The 22,137-nt window shown below is 32.6% G+C and overlaps 1 protein-coding gene across 1 annotated transcript; it reads left to right on the top strand.

Annotated features, from left to right (window-relative positions):
- The first annotated feature begins 231 nt into the window (after window positions 1-231).
- Window positions 232-19,972, top strand: LOC127700580 (shiftless antiviral inhibitor of ribosomal frameshifting protein homolog). Its single transcript, XM_052204130.1, has 7 exons — window positions 232-342; window positions 3,932-4,073; window positions 4,764-4,810; window positions 8,920-9,051; window positions 10,917-11,026; window positions 17,361-17,527; window positions 19,523-19,972. Exons 1-7 carry the CDS (start codon window positions 307-309, stop codon window positions 19,729-19,731), a joined length of 843 nt encoding a protein of 280 aa, XP_052060090.1. The 5' UTR covers window positions 232-306; the 3' UTR covers window positions 19,732-19,972.
- Window positions 19,973-22,137: the final 2,165 nt, after the last annotated feature.

The following is a 22,137-nucleotide window of genomic DNA, read 5'->3' on the forward strand; positions in this document are numbered from 1 at the left end:
TGACAACTCTCCATCCAAGTCACAATTTGTAAAAGTAAACCATTATAGGTCAAAGTACGGCCTTCAACACGGAGCCTAGGCTCACACCGAACAAGCTATAAAGGGCCCAAAAAATGACTAGCAAGTCTAGTCCAATCCAATCCAGTCAAGAATTTCAATTTGCCGATTTGTACATGTATTACGCTTTATTTTAAATTTAAAAATAAACAATATTAACCAGTTGTAAATTGAGGAAGTAAATTATTAAAGTTTTTACTTATTGATCCGTTATTTATAGTAGATAAAACTACTACAAATAATAATCTGATGGACGACATTATCTATGAGAGAGAGAATAATCAGGTATGTTGTATCCAGAGAGAGAGATAGAGAGAAAGCGAAAGAGAGCGAGAGAGAGTGATAGAGAGCGAGAGAAAAAGAGAGAAAGAGAGGGGTTGGGATTACGGGATCCTTTAATGGATGATAAAACATATATGTAACGCTCTAACTTTGGTGGTTCTTCGAGAGAATGTTGTGTTCTAGTTAGTTGGTCCTGGTCGGTGCTGATGATCGATATGATTATATATAAAACAAACGACGACAACGATGATTTTGGGATTCTTTTTAATTAGAGATAAAAAGTGATAGGTATGATGTTTTGAATTTAAGAAATCAACTAAAATATTGGCCCTCCATACTGCTCCAGTATACGTAATACACACAAAAAAAGTGTTCATTTTTAACATCTGGAACGGAAAAAATGCTCCCATAGACGCTATTTATACTCGAATCCGGACGACCTAATCATTCTGTGAAAAACAGTAGTTAATTTTAACAGTTTCTAAAATGTCCTATGCTGTTTAAATTGATTTGAATAGAGTAATTCATTGCAGCTGCTACTCCGACTTTATAAAACGTCACCAGCGTCTGAACAGAAAGTTGTTGAACGTTTGAAGTTGTCAAAGAACGTCTCGTCCTTTTTCTGAAAAAAGTTCATTGGAAGATACCAAGAGCTTGTTGGTAAAGATAATACAAATAATACATAATGGTCTTGAAATATGGATTCTAGATACTGACGTTGTTTATCATCTAATTACTTGTTATAGTGTTCTTTTTATTTGTCCATGTTTATTTTTTAACCTTTACTGTTTAGTCCATTTTTGGTAATATACTTTTAGCATGGCTCGGTACTTATACATCCCGCCATTGTTTTATTGTGCTATGGTCAATTTTGTATTCTTGTCTTTCATTCTTGCTTATGTACTTTGTCTATAGAGTGTCTATATGTCATTGTTTTTCTTTGTTGAAAAAGTTATTTGTTATTTATAGTGATTAAGATTATAACACAATGTTGACTGATGTACCCCAATTTTTGAAATTTTTACTTATGATCTCTGTTTGTTTTGCTCACACATTGTTGTCAATATAATAGAATTCTATGCGACTATCATACAAGTGAGAGGTTTAGCTAGCTGTAAAACCAGGTTTAATCCACCATTTTCTACATGAGGAAATGCCTGTACTAAGTCAGGAATATGACAGTTGTTTTACCATAAATCATAGCGGTGGGTTTTTGCGTTTGACGTTTTCACATTTTGTCATGTCGGGGCCTTTTATAGCTGAATTTAAAGAATGGGTTTTACTCATTGTTAAAAGCTGTACGGTGACCTATATTTGCTTAAATCCAATTTATTTGGACAGTGTTTTTTTTTTTGGCATTCATACCACACCTCCTTACTTAAAACTATAAGCATTTTATTTCATTAAAATATATGAAATTGCAATTTAGAAGATATTGTTAGGTCAATTAAGGGGTCCACTATAATCGCATCACATATATTTTTAATAAAACTGTGAACATTAATTTAAATCAAGTATGAAATTGAAATGCGAACAAAGGGATCTATTGTCAATTATTCACATTTCGCTCGTTTTTTTCATTTGAAAAAATTGATTGTCAGTCTAAAGAACTGTATTAAATGTAAAATTCTAATGCTTACAATTATGCTGAATCAAGGATTACTTTATCCACACGCTAAATATTTTTTGAAATTATTCAAACTACTTCGTCCAGTGATTTTTATGACTGATTATTTAAATCAGGACATCTCCACCGAAAATGAAATTACGTTCACGTGTAAAGACACCTTTTTTCTCTTTTGAACGCAATATTTTGCAGGAATAACCTTTCAAATTTGTAGACTTCGATATATATATATATATCACATCATTAACTAACAACCTGATTTTAAAGAATTTGGTTCTTATTCTACGTTTTAAAAAAATCGAAAAGGGTTCCGCTGTGTCTCGAATGCGATTGCTGTTGTCAGTATAAAAGTGTAACACACAAAAAGACGACGACGGAATGTAGGATCGCTATATCTTACTTCTGCGACTTTTGTCGCAGGCCCGACGAAAAGAACAATTAGACATTAAAATTCAACAAAAGTGAAATGTAATCAGAGAGAAGAAAAACAAAACGCAAGTTGTGATTAGTATTAAACAATCTGTGGACTACAGCTAACATACACCATTCAGAATTTCGCTTCAAAAGATATTTATTGTTTTGTTTATGTAAGAAATAATACATATACATGTTTTGTTTTACTCAAACAACTTGTTGACTGTTCTGACGTTTCCCTGATGTCTTACGATATATCGTTCAACTACTAGTACTAGTATATACAACGAGGGGATGTGGTATGATTGACAATGAGACAGCTATCCAACAGAGTCTAAATGAATTTCAGCAACCATAGGTCACCGTACGGCCTTTTACAACGAGCAAATCCCATATCGTAAAGTCAAAATAAAATTGAGAATGGAAATAGGGAATGTGTCAAAAAGACAACAACCCGACCAAAGAGCAGAAAACAGCCCAAGGCCACCAATGGGTCTTCAACACAGCGAGAAAATCCCGAACCCGGAGGCGGGCTTTAGCTGGCCCCTGAACAAAAATGTGTACTAGTTCAGTGAAAATGGACGTCACACTAAACTCCGAAACATATAAATGAACTAGAATTAAAAAAAACATACAAGATTAACAAAGGCCAGAGGCTCCTGACTTGGGACAGGCGCAAAAAATCGGCGGGGTTAAACATGTTTTGTGAGATATCAACCCCCCCCCCCCCCTATACCTCTAGCCAATGTAGAATAAACAACAGCAATACGCACAGTAAAACTCAGTTTAAAAGAAGTCCGAGTCCAATGTCAGAATAGGTAACAGAAGAAACTAAGCAAAATGACAATGATAATAAATTAACAAAGGACTACTAGCAGTTACTGACATGCCGGCTCCAGACCTCAATTAAACTGATTGAAAGATTATGTCTTCATCATATGAAAATCAAGCACAATCACTCTCGTTAGTGGTTTAGTATCATACCATCATAAAATATATGAGAAGAATATAACCCGTATCATGCCAACAACTGCATGGTTTTAGAATAACTGTTTATTTCCGATGCAAAGACCCTATGAGTGAATCAATATTAATTCTAAAATATGACATCTTTAATGACCTGACAACAGTATCGTAACTTCTGAATAAGTCTGTTAAAAGGTTTGGTTAGCTTTTGAGGTGAATGACGACATTTTTGTGCTTTGTATAAAATATTACCATTAAAGATTGAAGGTGAAATACCTGATCAGTCTATATAAATGCATCTTATCTTTTGAGCTAAGTCACTTTATTTATACTAATCAAGGACTTAAACGCTATGAAATTCTAACACGGGATATTAAATTAAATAAAACTGAAATTATAAACGTACAGTTGTTTTTGGGATCATTTAGTGTATTAATATAATAAGAATATGTAATATTCGAATTAAGGAAGGACAATATGACTTTTACATTAACAAATGTTACACTATGAAATATAATTTAAAGTGTTCGTATATACGTACATACATTTCTATATCTCATAAAAATCACAAACATTTTATTGAAGGCAGGACCAGCAACCATTACTTGTCCAAAGGTACAGCGTCTACGAGAGCTTTTTAGAGGTCGCTTTGCCTATGAAGAAGCAGAGAGACTTATAAACCACCACAATGGTGATCTCCTAGCTACTGTTAATTTTGCGCTAACAGGTATTTTACGCATACACCTAGTTAACATTTATAACTGGCTTTAAACAAAAAAGAAAATACGAAGAAGGGTGTATACGTAAATCCCAGATACCATAGGTCACCGTTCGGTGAAACACCAATTGTATTTTTTCGTACCGTTGTCATAGGTCACAATATTCATACTCAGAAAATGTGGCATTTGGATACGGACGAAAACATTAATACATTTTCGTTTGTCGTCTAACACATATGAAAAAGATTGCATATACATTTCTTCCAACAGAATCAGCGGAGATTTTCGTACAATTATTTCAGAACAGTGAACTTACAACGTAGAAAGCTTTAAGAAAAGTGCACACAGTTTGTCGTTTTTAATTACTAGTAATTAAAAGTAGATTTAGTGTGAAAGAATCCGGAGTATTAAAATGGTGACAGCGGTTTTGCGTTTTGGTAAAATTACTGAGTATTTTTTAATGTTTCTTGAGTATCTACCCTGTATCCTATTTTGTTAAAGAGGTGAATGACAACTACAAAAAAGAGATATTCATAATTGGTGAAACTATTCCTCGATGCTCATCTCATTTTCGCTGTGATTTTCAAACCAAATATTTACCAATCTCCTGTTGCAACAAAGTAATTATTTATCAAAAATGTCTTGGATTTTAAAACATTTTCTAGTGTTTAAAATATATATATATATATATATTTCAGCTGATTTACCAACCATAAGAAATATAAGCAGATCTGATGACGAAGGGGTATATATTTAATCATGTTGAAAACTATAGGATGTGTTATTTGATCAAATTCATTACATTTGCTTTATCTCAACAAATCTCATTGTGTTAAAAAAAATTGGTAAATTTCAATAGAAATGGTAATAGCGACTTTGTCTGTGCATTTTATATAAGTCTGGACAAAATTTAATTGCTTCAGGATTTTACACTTTTTCATTACCGAATTTTTCGCTAAAATGGTAAGATTTCAAGATTTATTAGGAAAACACTCAGACACATATACAATGTGTTACAAGAGGTCATTATTGATAACATATATACATTAAATATGATAAAATAAAACCAGTGATTAAATACAAATAAATATGATAGTACAACTTCACACTTTGGACTTCAATTTACTATATTAATATAAATAAAATTTGAAGAAGAGAAGACAGTTATCTGATAAACACTGACAATTTCTTATATAATTCAATATTGCAAAGTGACAAAAACCCTTCCATTTTTACAATGTTTGGATTATTTCTATAATATTGTGGTAAATATCTGTTTCTCAATTCTACTATATCTGCATTTTTGTAAATAAATAATACATGATATTCATCACCAATATCCTCTTTGCATAAATTACACATTCTTTCTAATTTTGGTATATTGTACCATCTACCAGTTTCTATAGGCAATCGTAATTTTGCAGTTCTAAATTTTGAAATACAAATTCTATGACTCTGGTAAACTAATAAGATCTTTTTCTATTTCAAAACTCTTTTTGTAAAGAAAATAAAATTGTCCACGCGATGTGGTGTGTAAGTCACTGTACCATTTTTGTATAAACTGGTCAAACAAAATTTGTTATACTAAAGCCTTTTCGTATACAGCAAAATGGTTTTAAAAAATAAAGCTCATGCCTAACTCATTAAATATAGATTCTATGTGGCTTATCCACTTGAAATTCACTCCATGATTGCTTTTTAAACATAGCATTAACTTGTATAATGTACAGCTAAGTTTATTTTCATTTAATACTAATTTACTCCTAAAAGAAACCTCGTGTGGAAACCTCCCAAGTTCTCCATAAACCATAAATGATGCAGTTGAATTTCGAACTTTCAAAATTCTTTTACAGAATTGTTCAATAATTTTCAGGTTTTCAAAGCCCCACACTTCTGAACTCTACAATAAAATTGGTTCAATCATAGAATCATCATTTTTAATTGTATATCTATAGGTATTGACTCATTACGAGATTTCCTTTTACAAAAAATCGTAACTTTAGTTTTGTTAACATTAATCTGCAGTTTCCATATATCACAATATGATTGAAAAATGTCTAGAGCTCTTTGCATACCTTCCATACTTTCAGACAGAATGACATCTGCATATAAAATAACAAATAATTTATAAAAAATGTGCAACTCACTTTCAAGCTTCTCTTTAATAATATTAAGAGGTTCTCCGTCTAACTGGCTGAAATAACTTTCTAGATCATTTAGAAATATAGAAAAAAGAAAAGGTGATACATTTTACCCCTGTCTTACACCAGTAAGACAAGGGAAAAATTCAGACTGGTCACCATTATAGTGAACGCAGGATTTAATGTCATGGTACATGTTAAAGATAACCTTAAAATATTTACCTTTACTTTCACAATGTTGTAATTTTGTCCATAGCCCCGATCGCCAGACGGTGTCCTGTGCCTGGTTTGCAACCATTTTTAGTCCACGAGTCGTTTTGGATTTTTTTGCTAAATTGTCGTATGCTCTTCAAAACACCATGCAACGTTCCGTTTATCATGCCATTTGGAGTAGAATATTTTAGCGAAAAATTCAAAACTACAATTGGACATTTTAGCGCTAACGTTATGGGCCATTTTAGCGCCGACGTTATAACCCATTTTAGCGCCGACGATTTAGCCCATTTTAGCGCCCACGATATATCCCATTTTAGCGCCGACGTTATTTTAGCGCTAGATTAATCCGTTCACCTGTATTTGCGATAGCCCAGCTTACCTCATTATTAAAACCGTGGACAGTAAAGAAAAGTACAATATGTGACAGATTCCGTTATTGGACCGTCGTAGTAAAGGCCGGGAAATAGCACGGAGATGTTGGTAAATGTTAGGAACTGCACAAAAATATTTTCATGGATTAAATAATTCGATTATTTAAGTATAAAATCTTTTCGGATTGGGGATTTTCCTTTTTGAATTTTCCTCGGAGTTCAGTATTTTTGTGATTTCACTTTTTTCAATAGAACTTTTATCTTCATCACAGACTAGAACAAATTTGTAACAGTTAAGTATTAGATACAATACAAAGGTAACAAAGAAACAGGCCGGTAACAACCGTTGCCGGATTGTTTTTCTGCACGAGTAGTCAGGTCAAGGTCCGAGGCGATAGCCGAGGATCTTGACCTGACTACAAGTGCAGACAAACTATGTTATACACATTTGAGACTTTTTGAAATGCAACTTCGCAAGTAAGTAATGTATAAAAAAAGATTTCAGAGGTAAGCAAGCTACCATTTGATTTTTATTGGGGGAAAAAGGGGAGTTAAAATAAATTTAAAATAAATAGGCTTCATTCTTTTTTTGTTGAAAGAATGCAGGCTGTGCCATTCCAGCCCCTGCCACCCCCCCCCCTCATTCCCCCTAAAAAATTCGTAAAAATCGTACGCCGCCAAATATATGAATTCAATAACAATATAAGTGTATCAAAAGAATGAATTTCCTATCTCATTAGTGAATGAAATGTTATGAAAAAATGGATTTTGTCTTGTTATTAGATATATATAGGCATATATTTTGGATTAAAAAAAATGTTCATGCTTATAGGTTTTTATATGTCTCTGATAGTGTTGATCAGGATTAAACACGTGTCATTATATGATCCAATCAGACCTTACCGTCCAAAATTGATGACATAAGTTGAATGATTTTCTTCAAGATTTGCTGCCTATTTGAACGTGTATTACACGGACACTTTTTATTTATAGGATCAATCGTGCATTGGTGAGTTGATAGGGATTTTATCTTTTGATTAGATTTGATTTCTTTTATATATATATGCTGTCTTATTTATTGAAATATAAACGTTGGCACCAGTATTTCTTTCAGCATTGTCCAGAATTCTATTCATGTCCATATATTGAAAAAAAATAAATAATTTACGGACCGACCATTTAGCTTCAAAAGGGGGTGTGTTCTTTTCTGAGAAAGAAAATTATTTAGTTTTTCAACTATATAATATATTATATATTTTTTCTCATAAAATTGGGGATCAAAATATTTTTTAAGGAAAAAACCATAACCCACCTTTTGAAGTTAAATGGTCAATCCCTTAGTGTACTAATATGAATAGTTACTGGAATTGTTTGAAGAAAAATATAGTTATTGATGCTAACGTAAATAATTAAAAAGACAGGAAATATGTCGGTGAAACAAAAAGTTCAAATCTAATTGAAATTTAAAGTGCCCATGAACTCACTGATCATGCACGAGTGATTCTATTCATAAAAAGTGTCCGTGTAACAACTAAAAAGTGTCCGTGTATCATCTAAAAAGTGTCCGTGTAACACCCGTTAATGTACTGTTTTTCTATAGCTCTGCTGGGGGCAAAGTCGTACAAGTTAGTAAACGGAACTAAAATACGAGATGATTGGTGTTATGCAGTACTGTATATGACAATTTTACAGTGTGTTTTCTTGATACTAGTATTAAAATTCTATGCTGTAAAGAAGGAACATTTGGATTAATCTATGTTGCTTAAATGAGAATTGATAATTTTACTTTTGCTAAAACGGGCTAAATCTTTGGTGCTTAAATATAAAATACTTTGTCGCTAAAACGTCCGAAAAACATACCAGATTTCAGAAATTTATGTGAAGTCTTTGTACGAGCCCTTTTCGGCTACGGTACTTGTACACTTTTCGACATTGGAGATTAAGATTTTTACGCTAAATTATTTAGAAAAGTGTCTAAAAGAGGATTTTCTTTTATCGGGTATTGATTTGTCTTTTTTGTTTGTTTTTGAAAACATGGTATCGTTTGACCGGGCCTATGTATATAACAATACGAAATGAACAAAGGAGAATACATTATTATAATATCTACTTTTTTTCAAACACAGTGGCAAATTGTGAGAAACAACAGAGCATGGCGAGAACTTGCACTTCAAGGCCAGTTGACGCATGAAGAACGTCAGTACGCATGCGGACCATGTGATAATGTTTGGTGGCGAAAAGTACCAGCTAGGAAGAGGGTAAGCTGTCCTTGTAGAAATTATCATACCGGATAAGATGCGCGTGTATGATTAAAGCTGTTGATTAAACTATAGATTCCTTTATTTAAAGAGAAAGGTGTAAAAGAGAGGCGAAAGATACCGAAGAGACATTGAAACTCATAAGTCGAAAAATAAACTGACAACATCATGACAAAAAACGAAAAAAAGACCAAAAGATAAACAACAGGATACAAAACACAAGATAGAAAACTAAAGACTGAGCAGTACGAGATCCATAAAAAAACTGGGTGATCTCAGGTGCTTCGGGCGGATAATCATCTCCTTCTCCTAATGTGGCACCATCTCCTGCTTCTGATGTGGCACCATTCGTGTTACTTATATAAGTAGAAACCCAGTGATGAGTCTAATTCGGTAGGTCACATTCGGGGAAAAGAGGACGGAATTGTGGTTATGACAATTGGAACATGTATATATATCTGTCGTCATCTATGAAACAAATTTTCAATAACGGTCAACCAACTCGTGATAGCGTCCGTAAAATTTTTGAATGGGTGATTTCAACTGCACCACTTGGAACTCTTTGTTAAAATGCTTCTTTGTGAGCAGCAACTCTTTATGATGATAGGAAATACAAGCCCTGGAAAATCGTATTAACTTGGAGATATATACTCCATATGTAGGTGCTGCTTGTATGTTGCTACATAGAAATGAAAGTTCACAATTGGGAATCGTAAAGTTTTGTTCTCAACGGATCCTCATTGTCAATTTCTAGATGTAAGTTCGTCGATAGGATAAATGCGTTCAACATAGTCACAAACTTTGAATTATTTAGTGAGAGAACATTATCTATATAGCGGAAAGTGAAGTTAAAGGAGAATTATAGCTTCTTTTCATTCTTCATTAGAACTCCTGTATGAAGTCAGCCTCATTCTAATAAAGGAATAAGTCGGCAAAATATGAGCACAGTTGGTTCCAATGAGAATGCCGATTGTTTGTTGAAAAAAATACGTCTTCCAAGAATAGTATATACGTTATCAATCAAGTACCAAGCATCTTGATAATATCAGTTTCAGAGATTTTTTTGTTTGAATCAGAGTGATTTTTTTACAAAGTACGATTTATCCATCCCGAAGACAAGATACATTTTGTACTTGTGTCTACGTTTGATCGTTCTTTTTATGAAACAAAGCAAGACCAATTCTTTCAATTTGTCTTTTAGTTTGGAACGGGGAATACTTGTGTAAAGGGTAGAAAAGTTAAATGTTTTAATACTATTGCAAGATGAAAGAGTCTGAGATTGTATGTACTCAAACAGATATTTGAAAGTTATTAGTATCCACGTCTGATTCACTCCGCCACTAGAATAGGTATTTTTTTCACAATAACTTTGAAGCCCAGCGTTGACTGCTGATAAAATTGATGTTAATAATTTAGAAAGATGTTTCGTGGAGCACTTTGAAGACCCAATATAACGTTGATTGTAAGGCAACTTGTGTGATTTGGGTATCTAATAAAATGAATGAAGAACCAGTTCTTCATCTGCGGTTGAAATTAAAAAGAAACATAGAACAGACATATGATTATCCAGGATTTCCTCCTTGGTAAGTGTCATGGGGGTATATGTTGAGTTTCCAAGTGAATTGTCAAAACCTAATTCCTTTATCTAGCAGTTTATGTAATGTGATATACCCACAAAAACGATGCTATTTGGGGCTGTATCTGCGGGACAAACAACATATTTGGAGGTAGGACAGGTGCTTTACAATATTTGAGCCTTTAAACTACATGTAATGATCAATCTATATATAGAACTTGTAGTTAATTATCATTGGATAATATTTATGCATACATTAAATGAAAGTTTATATACTGGCTTTTTGCAGGTATCAAAATGTAAACGGTGTAATGTTCGATACGACGCCATACCTCGTCACAGGGAGTGGGGATGGGCAGAATTTGCCTGCAATAACGTCAATTGTGGGCATGTCTTTAGGTATTTAGTTTTAAATATTTTACTGGTATTTGACACCAATAGAATTAAGCGTTTTGATACTATTACACATTAGATGTACGCTTTGAATTCGTGTTCATGACTGTTTTTTTTATTGTAGGTAACAAGTTGATAAAACATAAAAAAATGTTTAACAAAATTTTATAAGTGGCACTCGGATCAAAACAGTTGCAAAGCAAAGCTGGTACTTTGTCTTGGTGTACTCATTCACTATTTGATATGTTTGTTTCAATGTTTACTTCACAGCCAGGTTTGTTGTCTACCAATTTGTATTTTGTGAAGCTGTAATGATTGTTGTGTCCAAAGAGTGTATTTCTCTTGCGATGAGTGATTAGTTTGACAGTTTCTGTTTCGAATATTCAAATATTCTTTGAAGCAACTATAGTTCGCGAAGTAGACAATGTGTTCTGTGTTTACTTTACATTGTCTTGCATTTTATTCTCATCTGATCCTCTGTTTGTTGCACTATATAGGATAATTTGCGTTTACGAAATTTTTGAAAGTTTGTTTTCTCTTTCCCTTTTAAGCTTAATGGTATTACATGGTAATGGTCCTAGGTTTTCAAATTATATGACTATGTCCACTTCACAACTCGTTGCACATAATCCTTTTTTAATTAATTTTTTTTTTACAAATGTGGATTTACATTCTTGTCCTTTTCGGTTATATCAGCTCATCAAAGTTTTTTTTTAATGGGTTTTAGGTTTTCAAATATTTTGCTTCGAGCATCACTGAAGAGACATTAATTGTCGAAACGCGCATCTGGTGTAATGAAAATGGCACGGTTTATATTATTACAAAAACAATATCTTTTTCTCAATGCGTACAAATGGTGGTTTTTATATACTTGTACGTGTCTACAATAAAACAAATCTATTTTATTATTAGAAATTTACCTGTGATAATATAAACGCCACAAAAAATAATTCGTTTGTGGTGTCCTGTAGTACTGTCGTAAATTCATGGGAGGTGTCCGTTGTTATTTTGTGGTTTACATTTTGTAATGTACTATTATATTATTTATTTATGTATTTCTCTGTCCTGAGTGTTCTTGCGTTTTTGTGTACTGTATTCCTGTCACGCAATGTTGTCATTTTAGCGGTATTTTTAACATTGTCATATAAGCGGGGGGTTTGGCGTTTGTTTTTGTTGCAGTTCAGTATTTCTGTTGTTCCGTTGTTTTCCTCTTATAGTTGATGTGTTTTCCTCGGTTTTGGTTTGTGACCCGGATTTGTTTTCGCTTAATCAATTTATGACTATTGAACAGCGGTATACTACTGTTGCCTTTATTCATTGCTCTTTTGTCGTGTTTTGTAATTGCCTTGTTCTAATATATATGAATACGATAATGGTGATAATTAAAGGGTCCTTGATAAATTTATTTAGTTATTATCGGGGATATTTAGGCATCGTATAATGCAGCATAATTGGGAGATCTCATTTTAAATCACAAAATAAGATAGAATAGGGTTACTGGTTGGACTGTGTAATTTGTTTCATTCTATTATCTATTAATATAGGTATATTTTGACCAATGTGTTTATAAGCCATCATTATAAGTTCTTTATAGTTTGTCCAGTTTGCTTTTTTTCTTATTGTTAGGACAATAAAGGAGTTATTTTACTCATATGCTGTAGTTGTTTTTGAAAACATACACTTGCATTGTGGCGTTTTAAATTCTTAACATCATAAAGTTGAAACAAGAATCGACAAAACTGAGCTCCGCGATTCGGTACGATGCAGCATTAAGACCTAAGCTTGCTATTGTATCTGTATAGAGGATATTAACTTCTTATTTTGCTTCCTAGTACTCACGGTGAGGCCATTTGATCAACTGTCAACCACCATCAACAAAATAATGTTATTACATGCTCTTTATATATCCAAGGGTCCATCTTCTTTTTGTATTGCTTACAATGATACTGGATTGTTTTGCGTGTATCTTTTAAACTGATAAAGCAGATCGCATAGTTTTAATGTATTTTGAAATATCGGCAAACATATTTGGCAAATACTATCTTTTTCGAACAACTTCAAAGTTCTCTCTATCTTTGGTGACAGTCAACAATATTGTTATTGAAGAATTCCATTACTTCCGTTCGCAAAATTCCTAGTATTACCAGTTACTTGACAATGATCTGTCCTTAGATGACTTCTTGATATTGTATTGAAAAAGTGGCAGGGTCTATCTTTATGTTGAAGTCTTGTAATTGACTGCTCCAAAGGCTCAATCTTTGAAATTTAAAAAAAATAAAATTGCTACATAGAAAAATATTTCATGTGCATATCATATATGCAGTAATGTGAAATTGTGATTCAATAAAAAAAAAGGTGCTTTATGCCACATAGAACAAAAAGTTATGAAACCCAGAAGTCAAAACTACCTTTTTTACTTTCTGTTTGTTGTTTTTACTAGGCTGCACCACTTCCAGCCAACTGTTATGTTATATGTAGAAACTGCTAATTTGCGTGATGTCAAATGTGGATTAAACCGATGTATCATTTCTTTTAGTGATAACATTTTTTTATTTCTATTAATAGGGCATTTTGTTTTATTGTAATTTAGATTATTTAGGGATCTCCATTGATATGCGATTATAAGTTCGAAGTTTTGTTGTTCGGGTTTAACTGTCTTAGTGTCCTCAGATACATTCACTAGCAACACAAACGGTTTATCAAAGTCCGGGAAAGCTAAAATTTGTGCTGATGCAAAGCTTTGTTATTACGTTTCATAGGCTGTTAAAAAATCTAAAGCTCAAAATTTAGCATTCAAACATAAGAATATCTAATGTTTGTCAATTATGTTATAGTAGTGTTACTATTTTTGAGTAGTTGAAATGTCCGTAATAATCATACAATCCTAGTAAACTACTGGTGTTGTTTTACATTTGAAGGTATAGAACATATTTACATACTAGTAGCAGATGTTATTGATGTCAAAGTTACATCTATTTTGGTAAGAGTAAGAATTGCTTGTTGTAAATTGCTTTAAATTTTAAAAGCTTATGCTTAGAATTAGACTATCACCAATATCAACTTTTTTCGAGATCATAGACTTTAAAAACTTTTCATTTTTAAAAAGCATATTTTTACTGAAAATATGCTACCTTTCGAATCAGCAACTGTGTCAAACACATTATTACCCCAGGAATTCTAATATTTCCTCTTGGCGTGCATAAATTAAGACGGTAATAGTCAAACTATATAAAATCTTGTTTTACATCCTTTTGGCTTTTCTCTTTCTACGGACTAATTTAATTGAAGAAGGCCAAGGAGAGTTTAATTATGTCGTCTATTAAAATATCAATTTGTTGTTTTTTGTTTCCTCCATTTCTGTTTTTATGAGCATTGAATAAACTGGTAATGCAATCCCTGCATCACGAATATGTCATCTTAATGTTTGTCCTCATGAAAAAAAAATTCGAGTAGGTTTTAAATTTCTTTATATACCCTCTCCATTTGAAAATAAACTACACATTTTGAACTCATTCAATTTTCAACATCATTTGAAAATTTGGGTGAAGATTGATGTATTATTGTTTCGATTCGTAGCAGTTAGCCTGTCAGGGATGATAATTTTATAGTGTTGGGTATTTCTGACTACGACTGTTTTGACACTGAAAATATTAATCATTTTTAATTCTTGATTTATATATATATATATATATATATATATATATATATATACGTCTATAAACATGTGACAACTTTATAACAGACATTCTCCATCGGATAACCCGTGGTTATACAGGATAACCCGTAGTTATACAGGGCTAACACCATAATATATATATATAATTCGTCTCAAATTCAGCCCAACAATGTTTGATCTGTAAATTTGCGTTCGCACCGTGTCCAGCGCCCTAGACCACTCCGCCAACTAGACTATAAAATATAGCTTTTGTTAGTCGAGTAAAGCCTGTTCTCGTCGGCTTGGTCCTCAATGCTCTTCACTGTGGCTGCGTACTTTATTTGGCCTTTAAAATTTTTGATTTGAGTGTCACTGATGAGTCTTTTTTTTTGTAGACGAAACGCGCGTCTGGTATCTATGATGAGTTTATTTATGTCTGGATTTGTTTTACGACACATTTTGATTCCAGTAACGTGATTGATAGGGTTCGTGCAATAAAACGAACCTTGAAAATATACTTACATCCGGCCTCTATTTGGGTCATTTTCAAAAACATGCAAATATATGTTATAAGGCACTAACATGAAAATATATCAAGATAACACTTGCATATGTTAGATATGAATGTTTTGCGATACACTATATACAGTTTACAGTATGAAATGTTATAAATACATCCTTAATGTTTTCTGGAACCCCATGGATATAGCCAGAATTACCTGTTATTTTTTCTATAGTACTTTTCAGACCTAAAATATGACTATAACTCATATCCTTTTTTATTAGGATGTATCACTATTTATTGCATTTTGATACATACAAACACTTTTTTAATGATTTGGATAGTGTTTGTTGGTTTGATAATAAAAAATTTTCAACAAAAAGAAAAGTATCATTTTTTCAAGTCACTGGTGTACCCAAAAGACAAAATGGTTGGGTAAGAGTTATCTTTCTTAAGATTTCAGCATTTACAATAGTTTCTCCCCTAGCAATGCTACCTGTAAGCATGTAATGCAGACAACAACAAAAAATCTATGTTGAAAATTAGTGAAAAAATCTTAAATGTAAGTGAAAGCTGTATCGTAAATGAATTTAGTGTCCATGGTGTACCCTTATAAAAATCATTTTCCAAAAGATTTACTAAACTTTGATTTATGAAAAAGATATTGGTTGTAGAAACATGCATATAAAACAGGGGAAGGGAACACTTATTCTGCAACTAAATCTTAAAATACACATGTACGTCATTGGTGTTACTGTCAATGGTGAGACCACTTTTAAAAAAGTAACACCATTGACCAGTTTAGTAACTCCACTGAATATATTATGACAATCAGCAATTTTTTGGTTTTTTTTTATGTTTAACAACCGAAACATCATATTTTTAATGAAATATAAAACTTATTTAACAATGTTTTAACAATATAATGTGTTACCTATACCAAGTTTTCACAAACTGGTATATGCTGGTAACACCATGGACACTATTTAGTAACACTATTGACATTTTTAGTTATTGATGTTATGTTATATAATTTGGGATTTTTTAGCCTAAGAATTATTTTTTTTTCCTTTTCTTTTGCTTAGTGTTCTTTGTTTTGTGTTCAGTACTTAATAAGATTAGAAATTGAACTTTGTTGTCAATGGTGATACTTTTGTGTCATTGTAGTTACTAAAGGGTCAGTGGTGTTACTATATAAAAATGCAATAATTTTTATTTTTTTATTATTAAATGAAAGTTGTTTTATGCCGTTTACGAAGGATTAGGCATTATCTAATCATTCAGTCTTACACATTTTACATATATTCAGTTTTAGTGTATTCTTTAATATTGCCAACAGCCATAATTAGGACAGCTATGTTTTTTACAACAATTTATTCTGACATTTATGTTCAAATAGAATGCAAACCTATAAAAATAATGTCAATAAGTTGTAATTTAAAACCTTAACAACAAATTGGAACAGTTGTTTGGTATTTAAAAATATTTTTTAATAACTTAATGCATGTTTTTATATTGGTAACACCATTGACATGATTCTATCAAAGGATGACCTAAAATTGTTAAAATTGAAGGAACTCCTCATTTTGCCGATTGCATATTTCTGAATATAGCTGCTACCATATTTCAGAATAGCAGGACATATTTTAATTTTTAAAACAATGACATTAGTTTTCCTAAACTTTCCTTATCAAAATATGCATGCTTTTTGATAATGACCTATTTACGAATACATTGTAAAGGATTCCGTGTGCAGCTATGAAAAAAAAAGCTTCAATATTTGAATACGTATAGCAAACGTGAAATATGTTTTTAAATCTGGTATATAGTAACTGGTTTCTTTGATTTGCAAATGGCTTTTTTATTTTGACTTATGACTCTTCATAGTTTTACGTATTTTCGCATTTCCATTATTCGATTTCAAGAAGTCCTAATGAGAAATTAAGTTATAAGGGCTTATGGCGCAACAAACTAATTTGTAATTTTTTATCATATAGAGTTAATTTCTTATACTGTTCAAATATATTGCTTATTGTGCACAATTGTTGCTGAGAATGTGGTTAAGTATATCTCACATTGGTTTTTGATTTACAACTGATTTCAGAAAAGCACATTCAGACGTTATTTAAAAAATCACTTTCATGAAACCTTTCTTATATTCGACAAAAAATGCTTGCTTACAGAGGATTTGGTCAAATGGAAAACACATGGAGTCCCTGTTTCCGCTGTAGAACACCATGCTTACCCGTGAAAATTTTCCCAAGAAAAAAACGGGGAGATTCAGAAAGAGGTCCAAGAAGAGCTCGGGATGAACATTCTTGTTTCAGTCATAACTGCTTTAGAAGAGCAAGTGAGTTGAGTTTTTAAATCAAAGCAAAATAACCGAAACTAAAGCTCAATGCAAACCAATGGTAGCGGAGTTTTCCCATTTAATATAAACTGTACACAGATATATATCTCACCTGTATATGATTTGATAGTAAAATGCAAATGTTCAAATTAAAAGATCAAATACTTCACATATAAATTATGCAAAATACTTAGTTAAAGAACCATGACTCAAGGAACAGGGTCAACTAATTTCTGTGATATATACCACTGCATGCATACTGAATATCATTGAATTATCATAAGTGTTTCCCCTAAATCAGACATAATCACAAACTTTAACATGTTAACTATGCAAAAGTTTCAAAGTAAATAGACCATGACTGAGAGGGTGGGGATCAATAATCTACATGAAAATGAGATGTGCCAATTATTATACAACTGCATACCAAATGTCATTGATTTATCATAAGTGTTTCTCCTTAAACTGACTTAATTTTTAACAAGTTGTTGACGTTGCCGACGCCACCGCCCACAGAACCAATATACCTAAGTTGCGTCAAAGCGAGAACAAAATTCTTTTTGTAGCACTCCACAATTAATTGTGTATTTTCGCATCTTGTCCCCTGTGGATTTTTCAAATATGAAAGCTAGTGTGCAATCAAATTCATTTTGGATAGCTGAAGATTAATATAACCTTCAAAGTGGGTTTATAGTATATAAATTTTACTGTATATGATTTGATAGTAAAATGCAAATGTTCAAATTAAAAGATCCAATTTTTATCTGATCATTTGGTAGATTAATGTCAATAGTTTCAGAAAAGGTATAACTCACAGGGATTGAAATTCTAGTTTGAGTCAAATTTTGGGGGAATATGTACCCCTTTTTGCAATATTTTATGGTAAATATTGCAAAATGCTGCCATGGATACACAAAAGAGGAATTGTATTTCACATTTTAACTTTTGAAAATCAAGTCTATGGATGAAACTGATTACATACATATGCACATGTATGGCACAACAGGAATAGCAGATGGTTAAACATTTTGTGGTTCAATTATAATTTTATTTTCAAGAATGCTACCTTTGATACATCTGGGTGTAACTAAATATCTGAAATTCACTTTTCATTAAAAAAAATACTTTGCTTAGTGATATCTATCTTTGGTTTGGAGATAAATATACCGACAATTGATTAGTATTCCGATGGTAACTAACCGTGCCCCTCTTATTACAGATTAACTTCCTTTACTGTTAGGAATCTAATGTGCAGCAAAGCTTTATATCCCACCAAAAACCACATTTTAGATATTCTTAAGACTTCAAACAGATATTGAATGATGTATCTAGATGTCTCTTGTTAATTTTGTCGTTTTTCTTGTCTCAATGAAGTATACTCAACATCTCCTTTATTCACATTGAAACAATCGGGGATTGACCACCCATTTCAGTAACCATGCATTAATGTGGACGAGAATTAGATACAGACGCCACTCACAACGATGTAATTTTGTAATTAAGGATTTTTGATTATTAAATTCGACTAGGCTTCCACAAATGTGAGAGCGAAACAAATAATGAATCCAATTTTGAGGTTGTAAGACAATAAAAAGGTGAAATTTGTGTTTACTCAATACAGATAAAAAGTACAAATAATTACGACTTTTAAAACAAACAATCAAAATGACACATGTGTTTCCTTTATTTTCCAACGCAAGTAATTGTTAGCATAGTGAACTTACAACTTATTGTTTCCAAACAATTTGTTTTTACTTGACAGCCACCTTTTTTCGCCTCTTGAATTTATTTTGTAAACTATCTGTATATATATGAGTCTCTTTGGTTTCTAACTCTACAACGAGTCATCTTGGCTCCCAGAAATCGATGCGTTAATGTATTGGTCGTACATGTTAGCTATAAGGTTTCGTTTTAGCATATTTGCCATAAAATCAATTTTGGATTACTTCTTCAATAAATTAAAAAGTCACTTTATTTTTTTATTTTAAACTAAAGCTGGACCTCAATTAGGAGGGATTTGTGTCCATCCAAGGTCATTACGCAGAGGAGAAAGAGCTGTATTCCCTAGTCATAGTCACAATAGTACAGGCTCGACCATCGACACATTCCTCACACAGGACGATTTGTTCTCTCGGATGTCGGACTTTGGACCCGATGTTTCCGATATTGATGAAGACGATGATAGCCAAGATGGTGGTATATGACAATATATAAAATTACATTGAGCTGTAAATGAAATATTGTTGCACATTAATTTGAATGGAGAATTTGCAATTTTAGACATTAAATCTACTTTCTGAAAGCGGTATAAAGGAATGTTGTAAAAGAAAATAGCCTGGACCCAGCTTATCCAACATCTTGCATCATAATTAAGACATAATTACATATAGGAATATACTAAAATGAGGACTCGAGACAATGAAATAAAAATTTATCAACGCACTATTCCAATTCGCACTTTAATGTATATAATTAATGATGTCACTTAATATACATTTACAGTATCATGATTGTAAATGAGACAACTATCTTCAAAACACCAAAGTACAATGATGTGATTAACTAAAAGTTTCCGTATGCCCTTTGTCGACGTATATTTGTTCTGTCTAACAGAAGTTCCACTGGAAACTTTGAAATGAACAACATCATAATATATCTGTTCATATAGGAACACATATTCTCAGTGGAAATAATTTTACAGAATATTTCTTCCACTTGGAACTTATATTATACAGGAACTTCTATTTCATTACACCTTCAGCAGTGCACATAACTTATATCGTACAGTAAGATATAAAAGGCCCCAGAATAATTTTTTGTTCGACAATTTGAAAGAAAAATCAGCGGCTTGATTTATACTACAATAATTCTAAAAAGCCCCCCAAAAATACGTCAATCGTTGGATTACAGACTCTTAGCTTGGGACAGGCACATAATACATGTTTAAGAGCGTTCAACCCTCTCCTAACCTGGGACATAGTTGTAACACAAACAGTAAAGTTCATTTAGAAAAAAATATTTTCATAAGATTTGTACTTGTTATATTACTAAAAGAACCAACAGAAGACGCGAAGTACCGATCTATAAGTTTTAGCAGTCAATGAAAGCCTGCTAGTAAATAAAACTTGTTTTCCAAGACTAAATCTTAGTTAAATTATTGAATGACAATTCTGAACATTAATGCCGTTTGTGTGATGTAATATGACAACGCCATGGCAAAAAACGAAAAACGACCAAAAGTCAACAACCATATATACAAAACGCTACATAGAAAACTAAAGACTGAGCAACCGAGGGTGATCTAATGTGCCTCAGAAGGATAACCACATTCTACTCCACATGTGGCACCCGTCATGTTACGCATGCATGTACAAACCCTTTGATAAGTCTAATTCGGTAGGTTACATTCGGGGTAAAGAGGACGGGATTGTGGTTACGACAATTGAAACATATCCGTCGTTATCTGTGAAAGAGATATTCCATAACGGTCAACCAACTCGTGATGGCGTCCGTAACATTTTCGAAGGGATGATTTCAACTTCACCACTTGAAACTCTTGTTGTAATAGCTTCCTTGTGAGCAGCAGCAACCCTTTATCATGGAAATCAGGTTAGGCATACCCAGCTCTGGAATATCTATCAACTGGGAAATATATACCCCATATGCACACGCTGCTGGAATGTTACTACATAGACATGGCAAGTTCACAATTGGAAAGCTGAAATCACCTCTTTTGTCGTACAGTTTTGTACTTAACCGACCCTCATTGTCAATTTCTAGATGTAAGTCAAGATATGAGGCAGACAACAGTATCTGGTGTATCCTTTATTTCAAGTTAGATGGGATAGATGCGTTACCTACGAAATGTGTTAACCCAAGGATCGAAATAACGTGAACGTTAATCCAGAAAATATAAGGAAAACCTTGAAATACTAATTGATTCATTCAATCATAAATTATGCCAGATACTGGGAAAAACATAATAAAGAAGACGTAGAAACTCATTTCGAATGGGTTAAGGCTGTGTTGTCAATGATACAAATCAGCATCAAGATACTTAATGGGCCAATGAATAGTCGTGCTACAATTATCATGAAAGACCCAAATGTTTCTCTATGCACTTATCCTTATTCGTAAACAAATACGTTGTTGTCACCGCACCCCCTCCCAAACAACGTCGTTTGTGTTTGTAAACCCACATTATATTTACTGCTTGGTAAACAATGTGTTGACAATTCACTTGGAAAGCATACACATACTCCTACGACACTAACTAATGAGGAAACTCCGAATAATAATATGTAATTTAAAAAATGAAAACAACACGTTATAAATTTTATGCGTCCGAAGCTTTTCTGGATTTACCTTCATCAGGAACGCTCAAAGCCATTTATCTGAAAGCCAATGATGTATAAGAACCGAAACAGTTGAAGAGCTATATCACCAAAAAAGACTTTACGCTTCTTTGGAATTTCAACCACTTCACTCTACTATATATCCAAATTACAACTGTATACTTATAACAACGTAGGAACAAATATATTATTTAAGAAAGAGACAAGTCATACTTTGCTCTGATTCTGATTTATGAAACTGACTTCATCAAGATG

Source organism: Mytilus californianus, unplaced genomic scaffold (assembly GCF_021869535.1).
Source record: "Mytilus californianus isolate M0D057914Y unplaced genomic scaffold, xbMytCali1.0.p SCAF_5, whole genome shotgun sequence".
Lineage (NCBI taxonomy): Eukaryota > Metazoa > Mollusca > Bivalvia > Mytilida > Mytilidae > Mytilus > Mytilus californianus.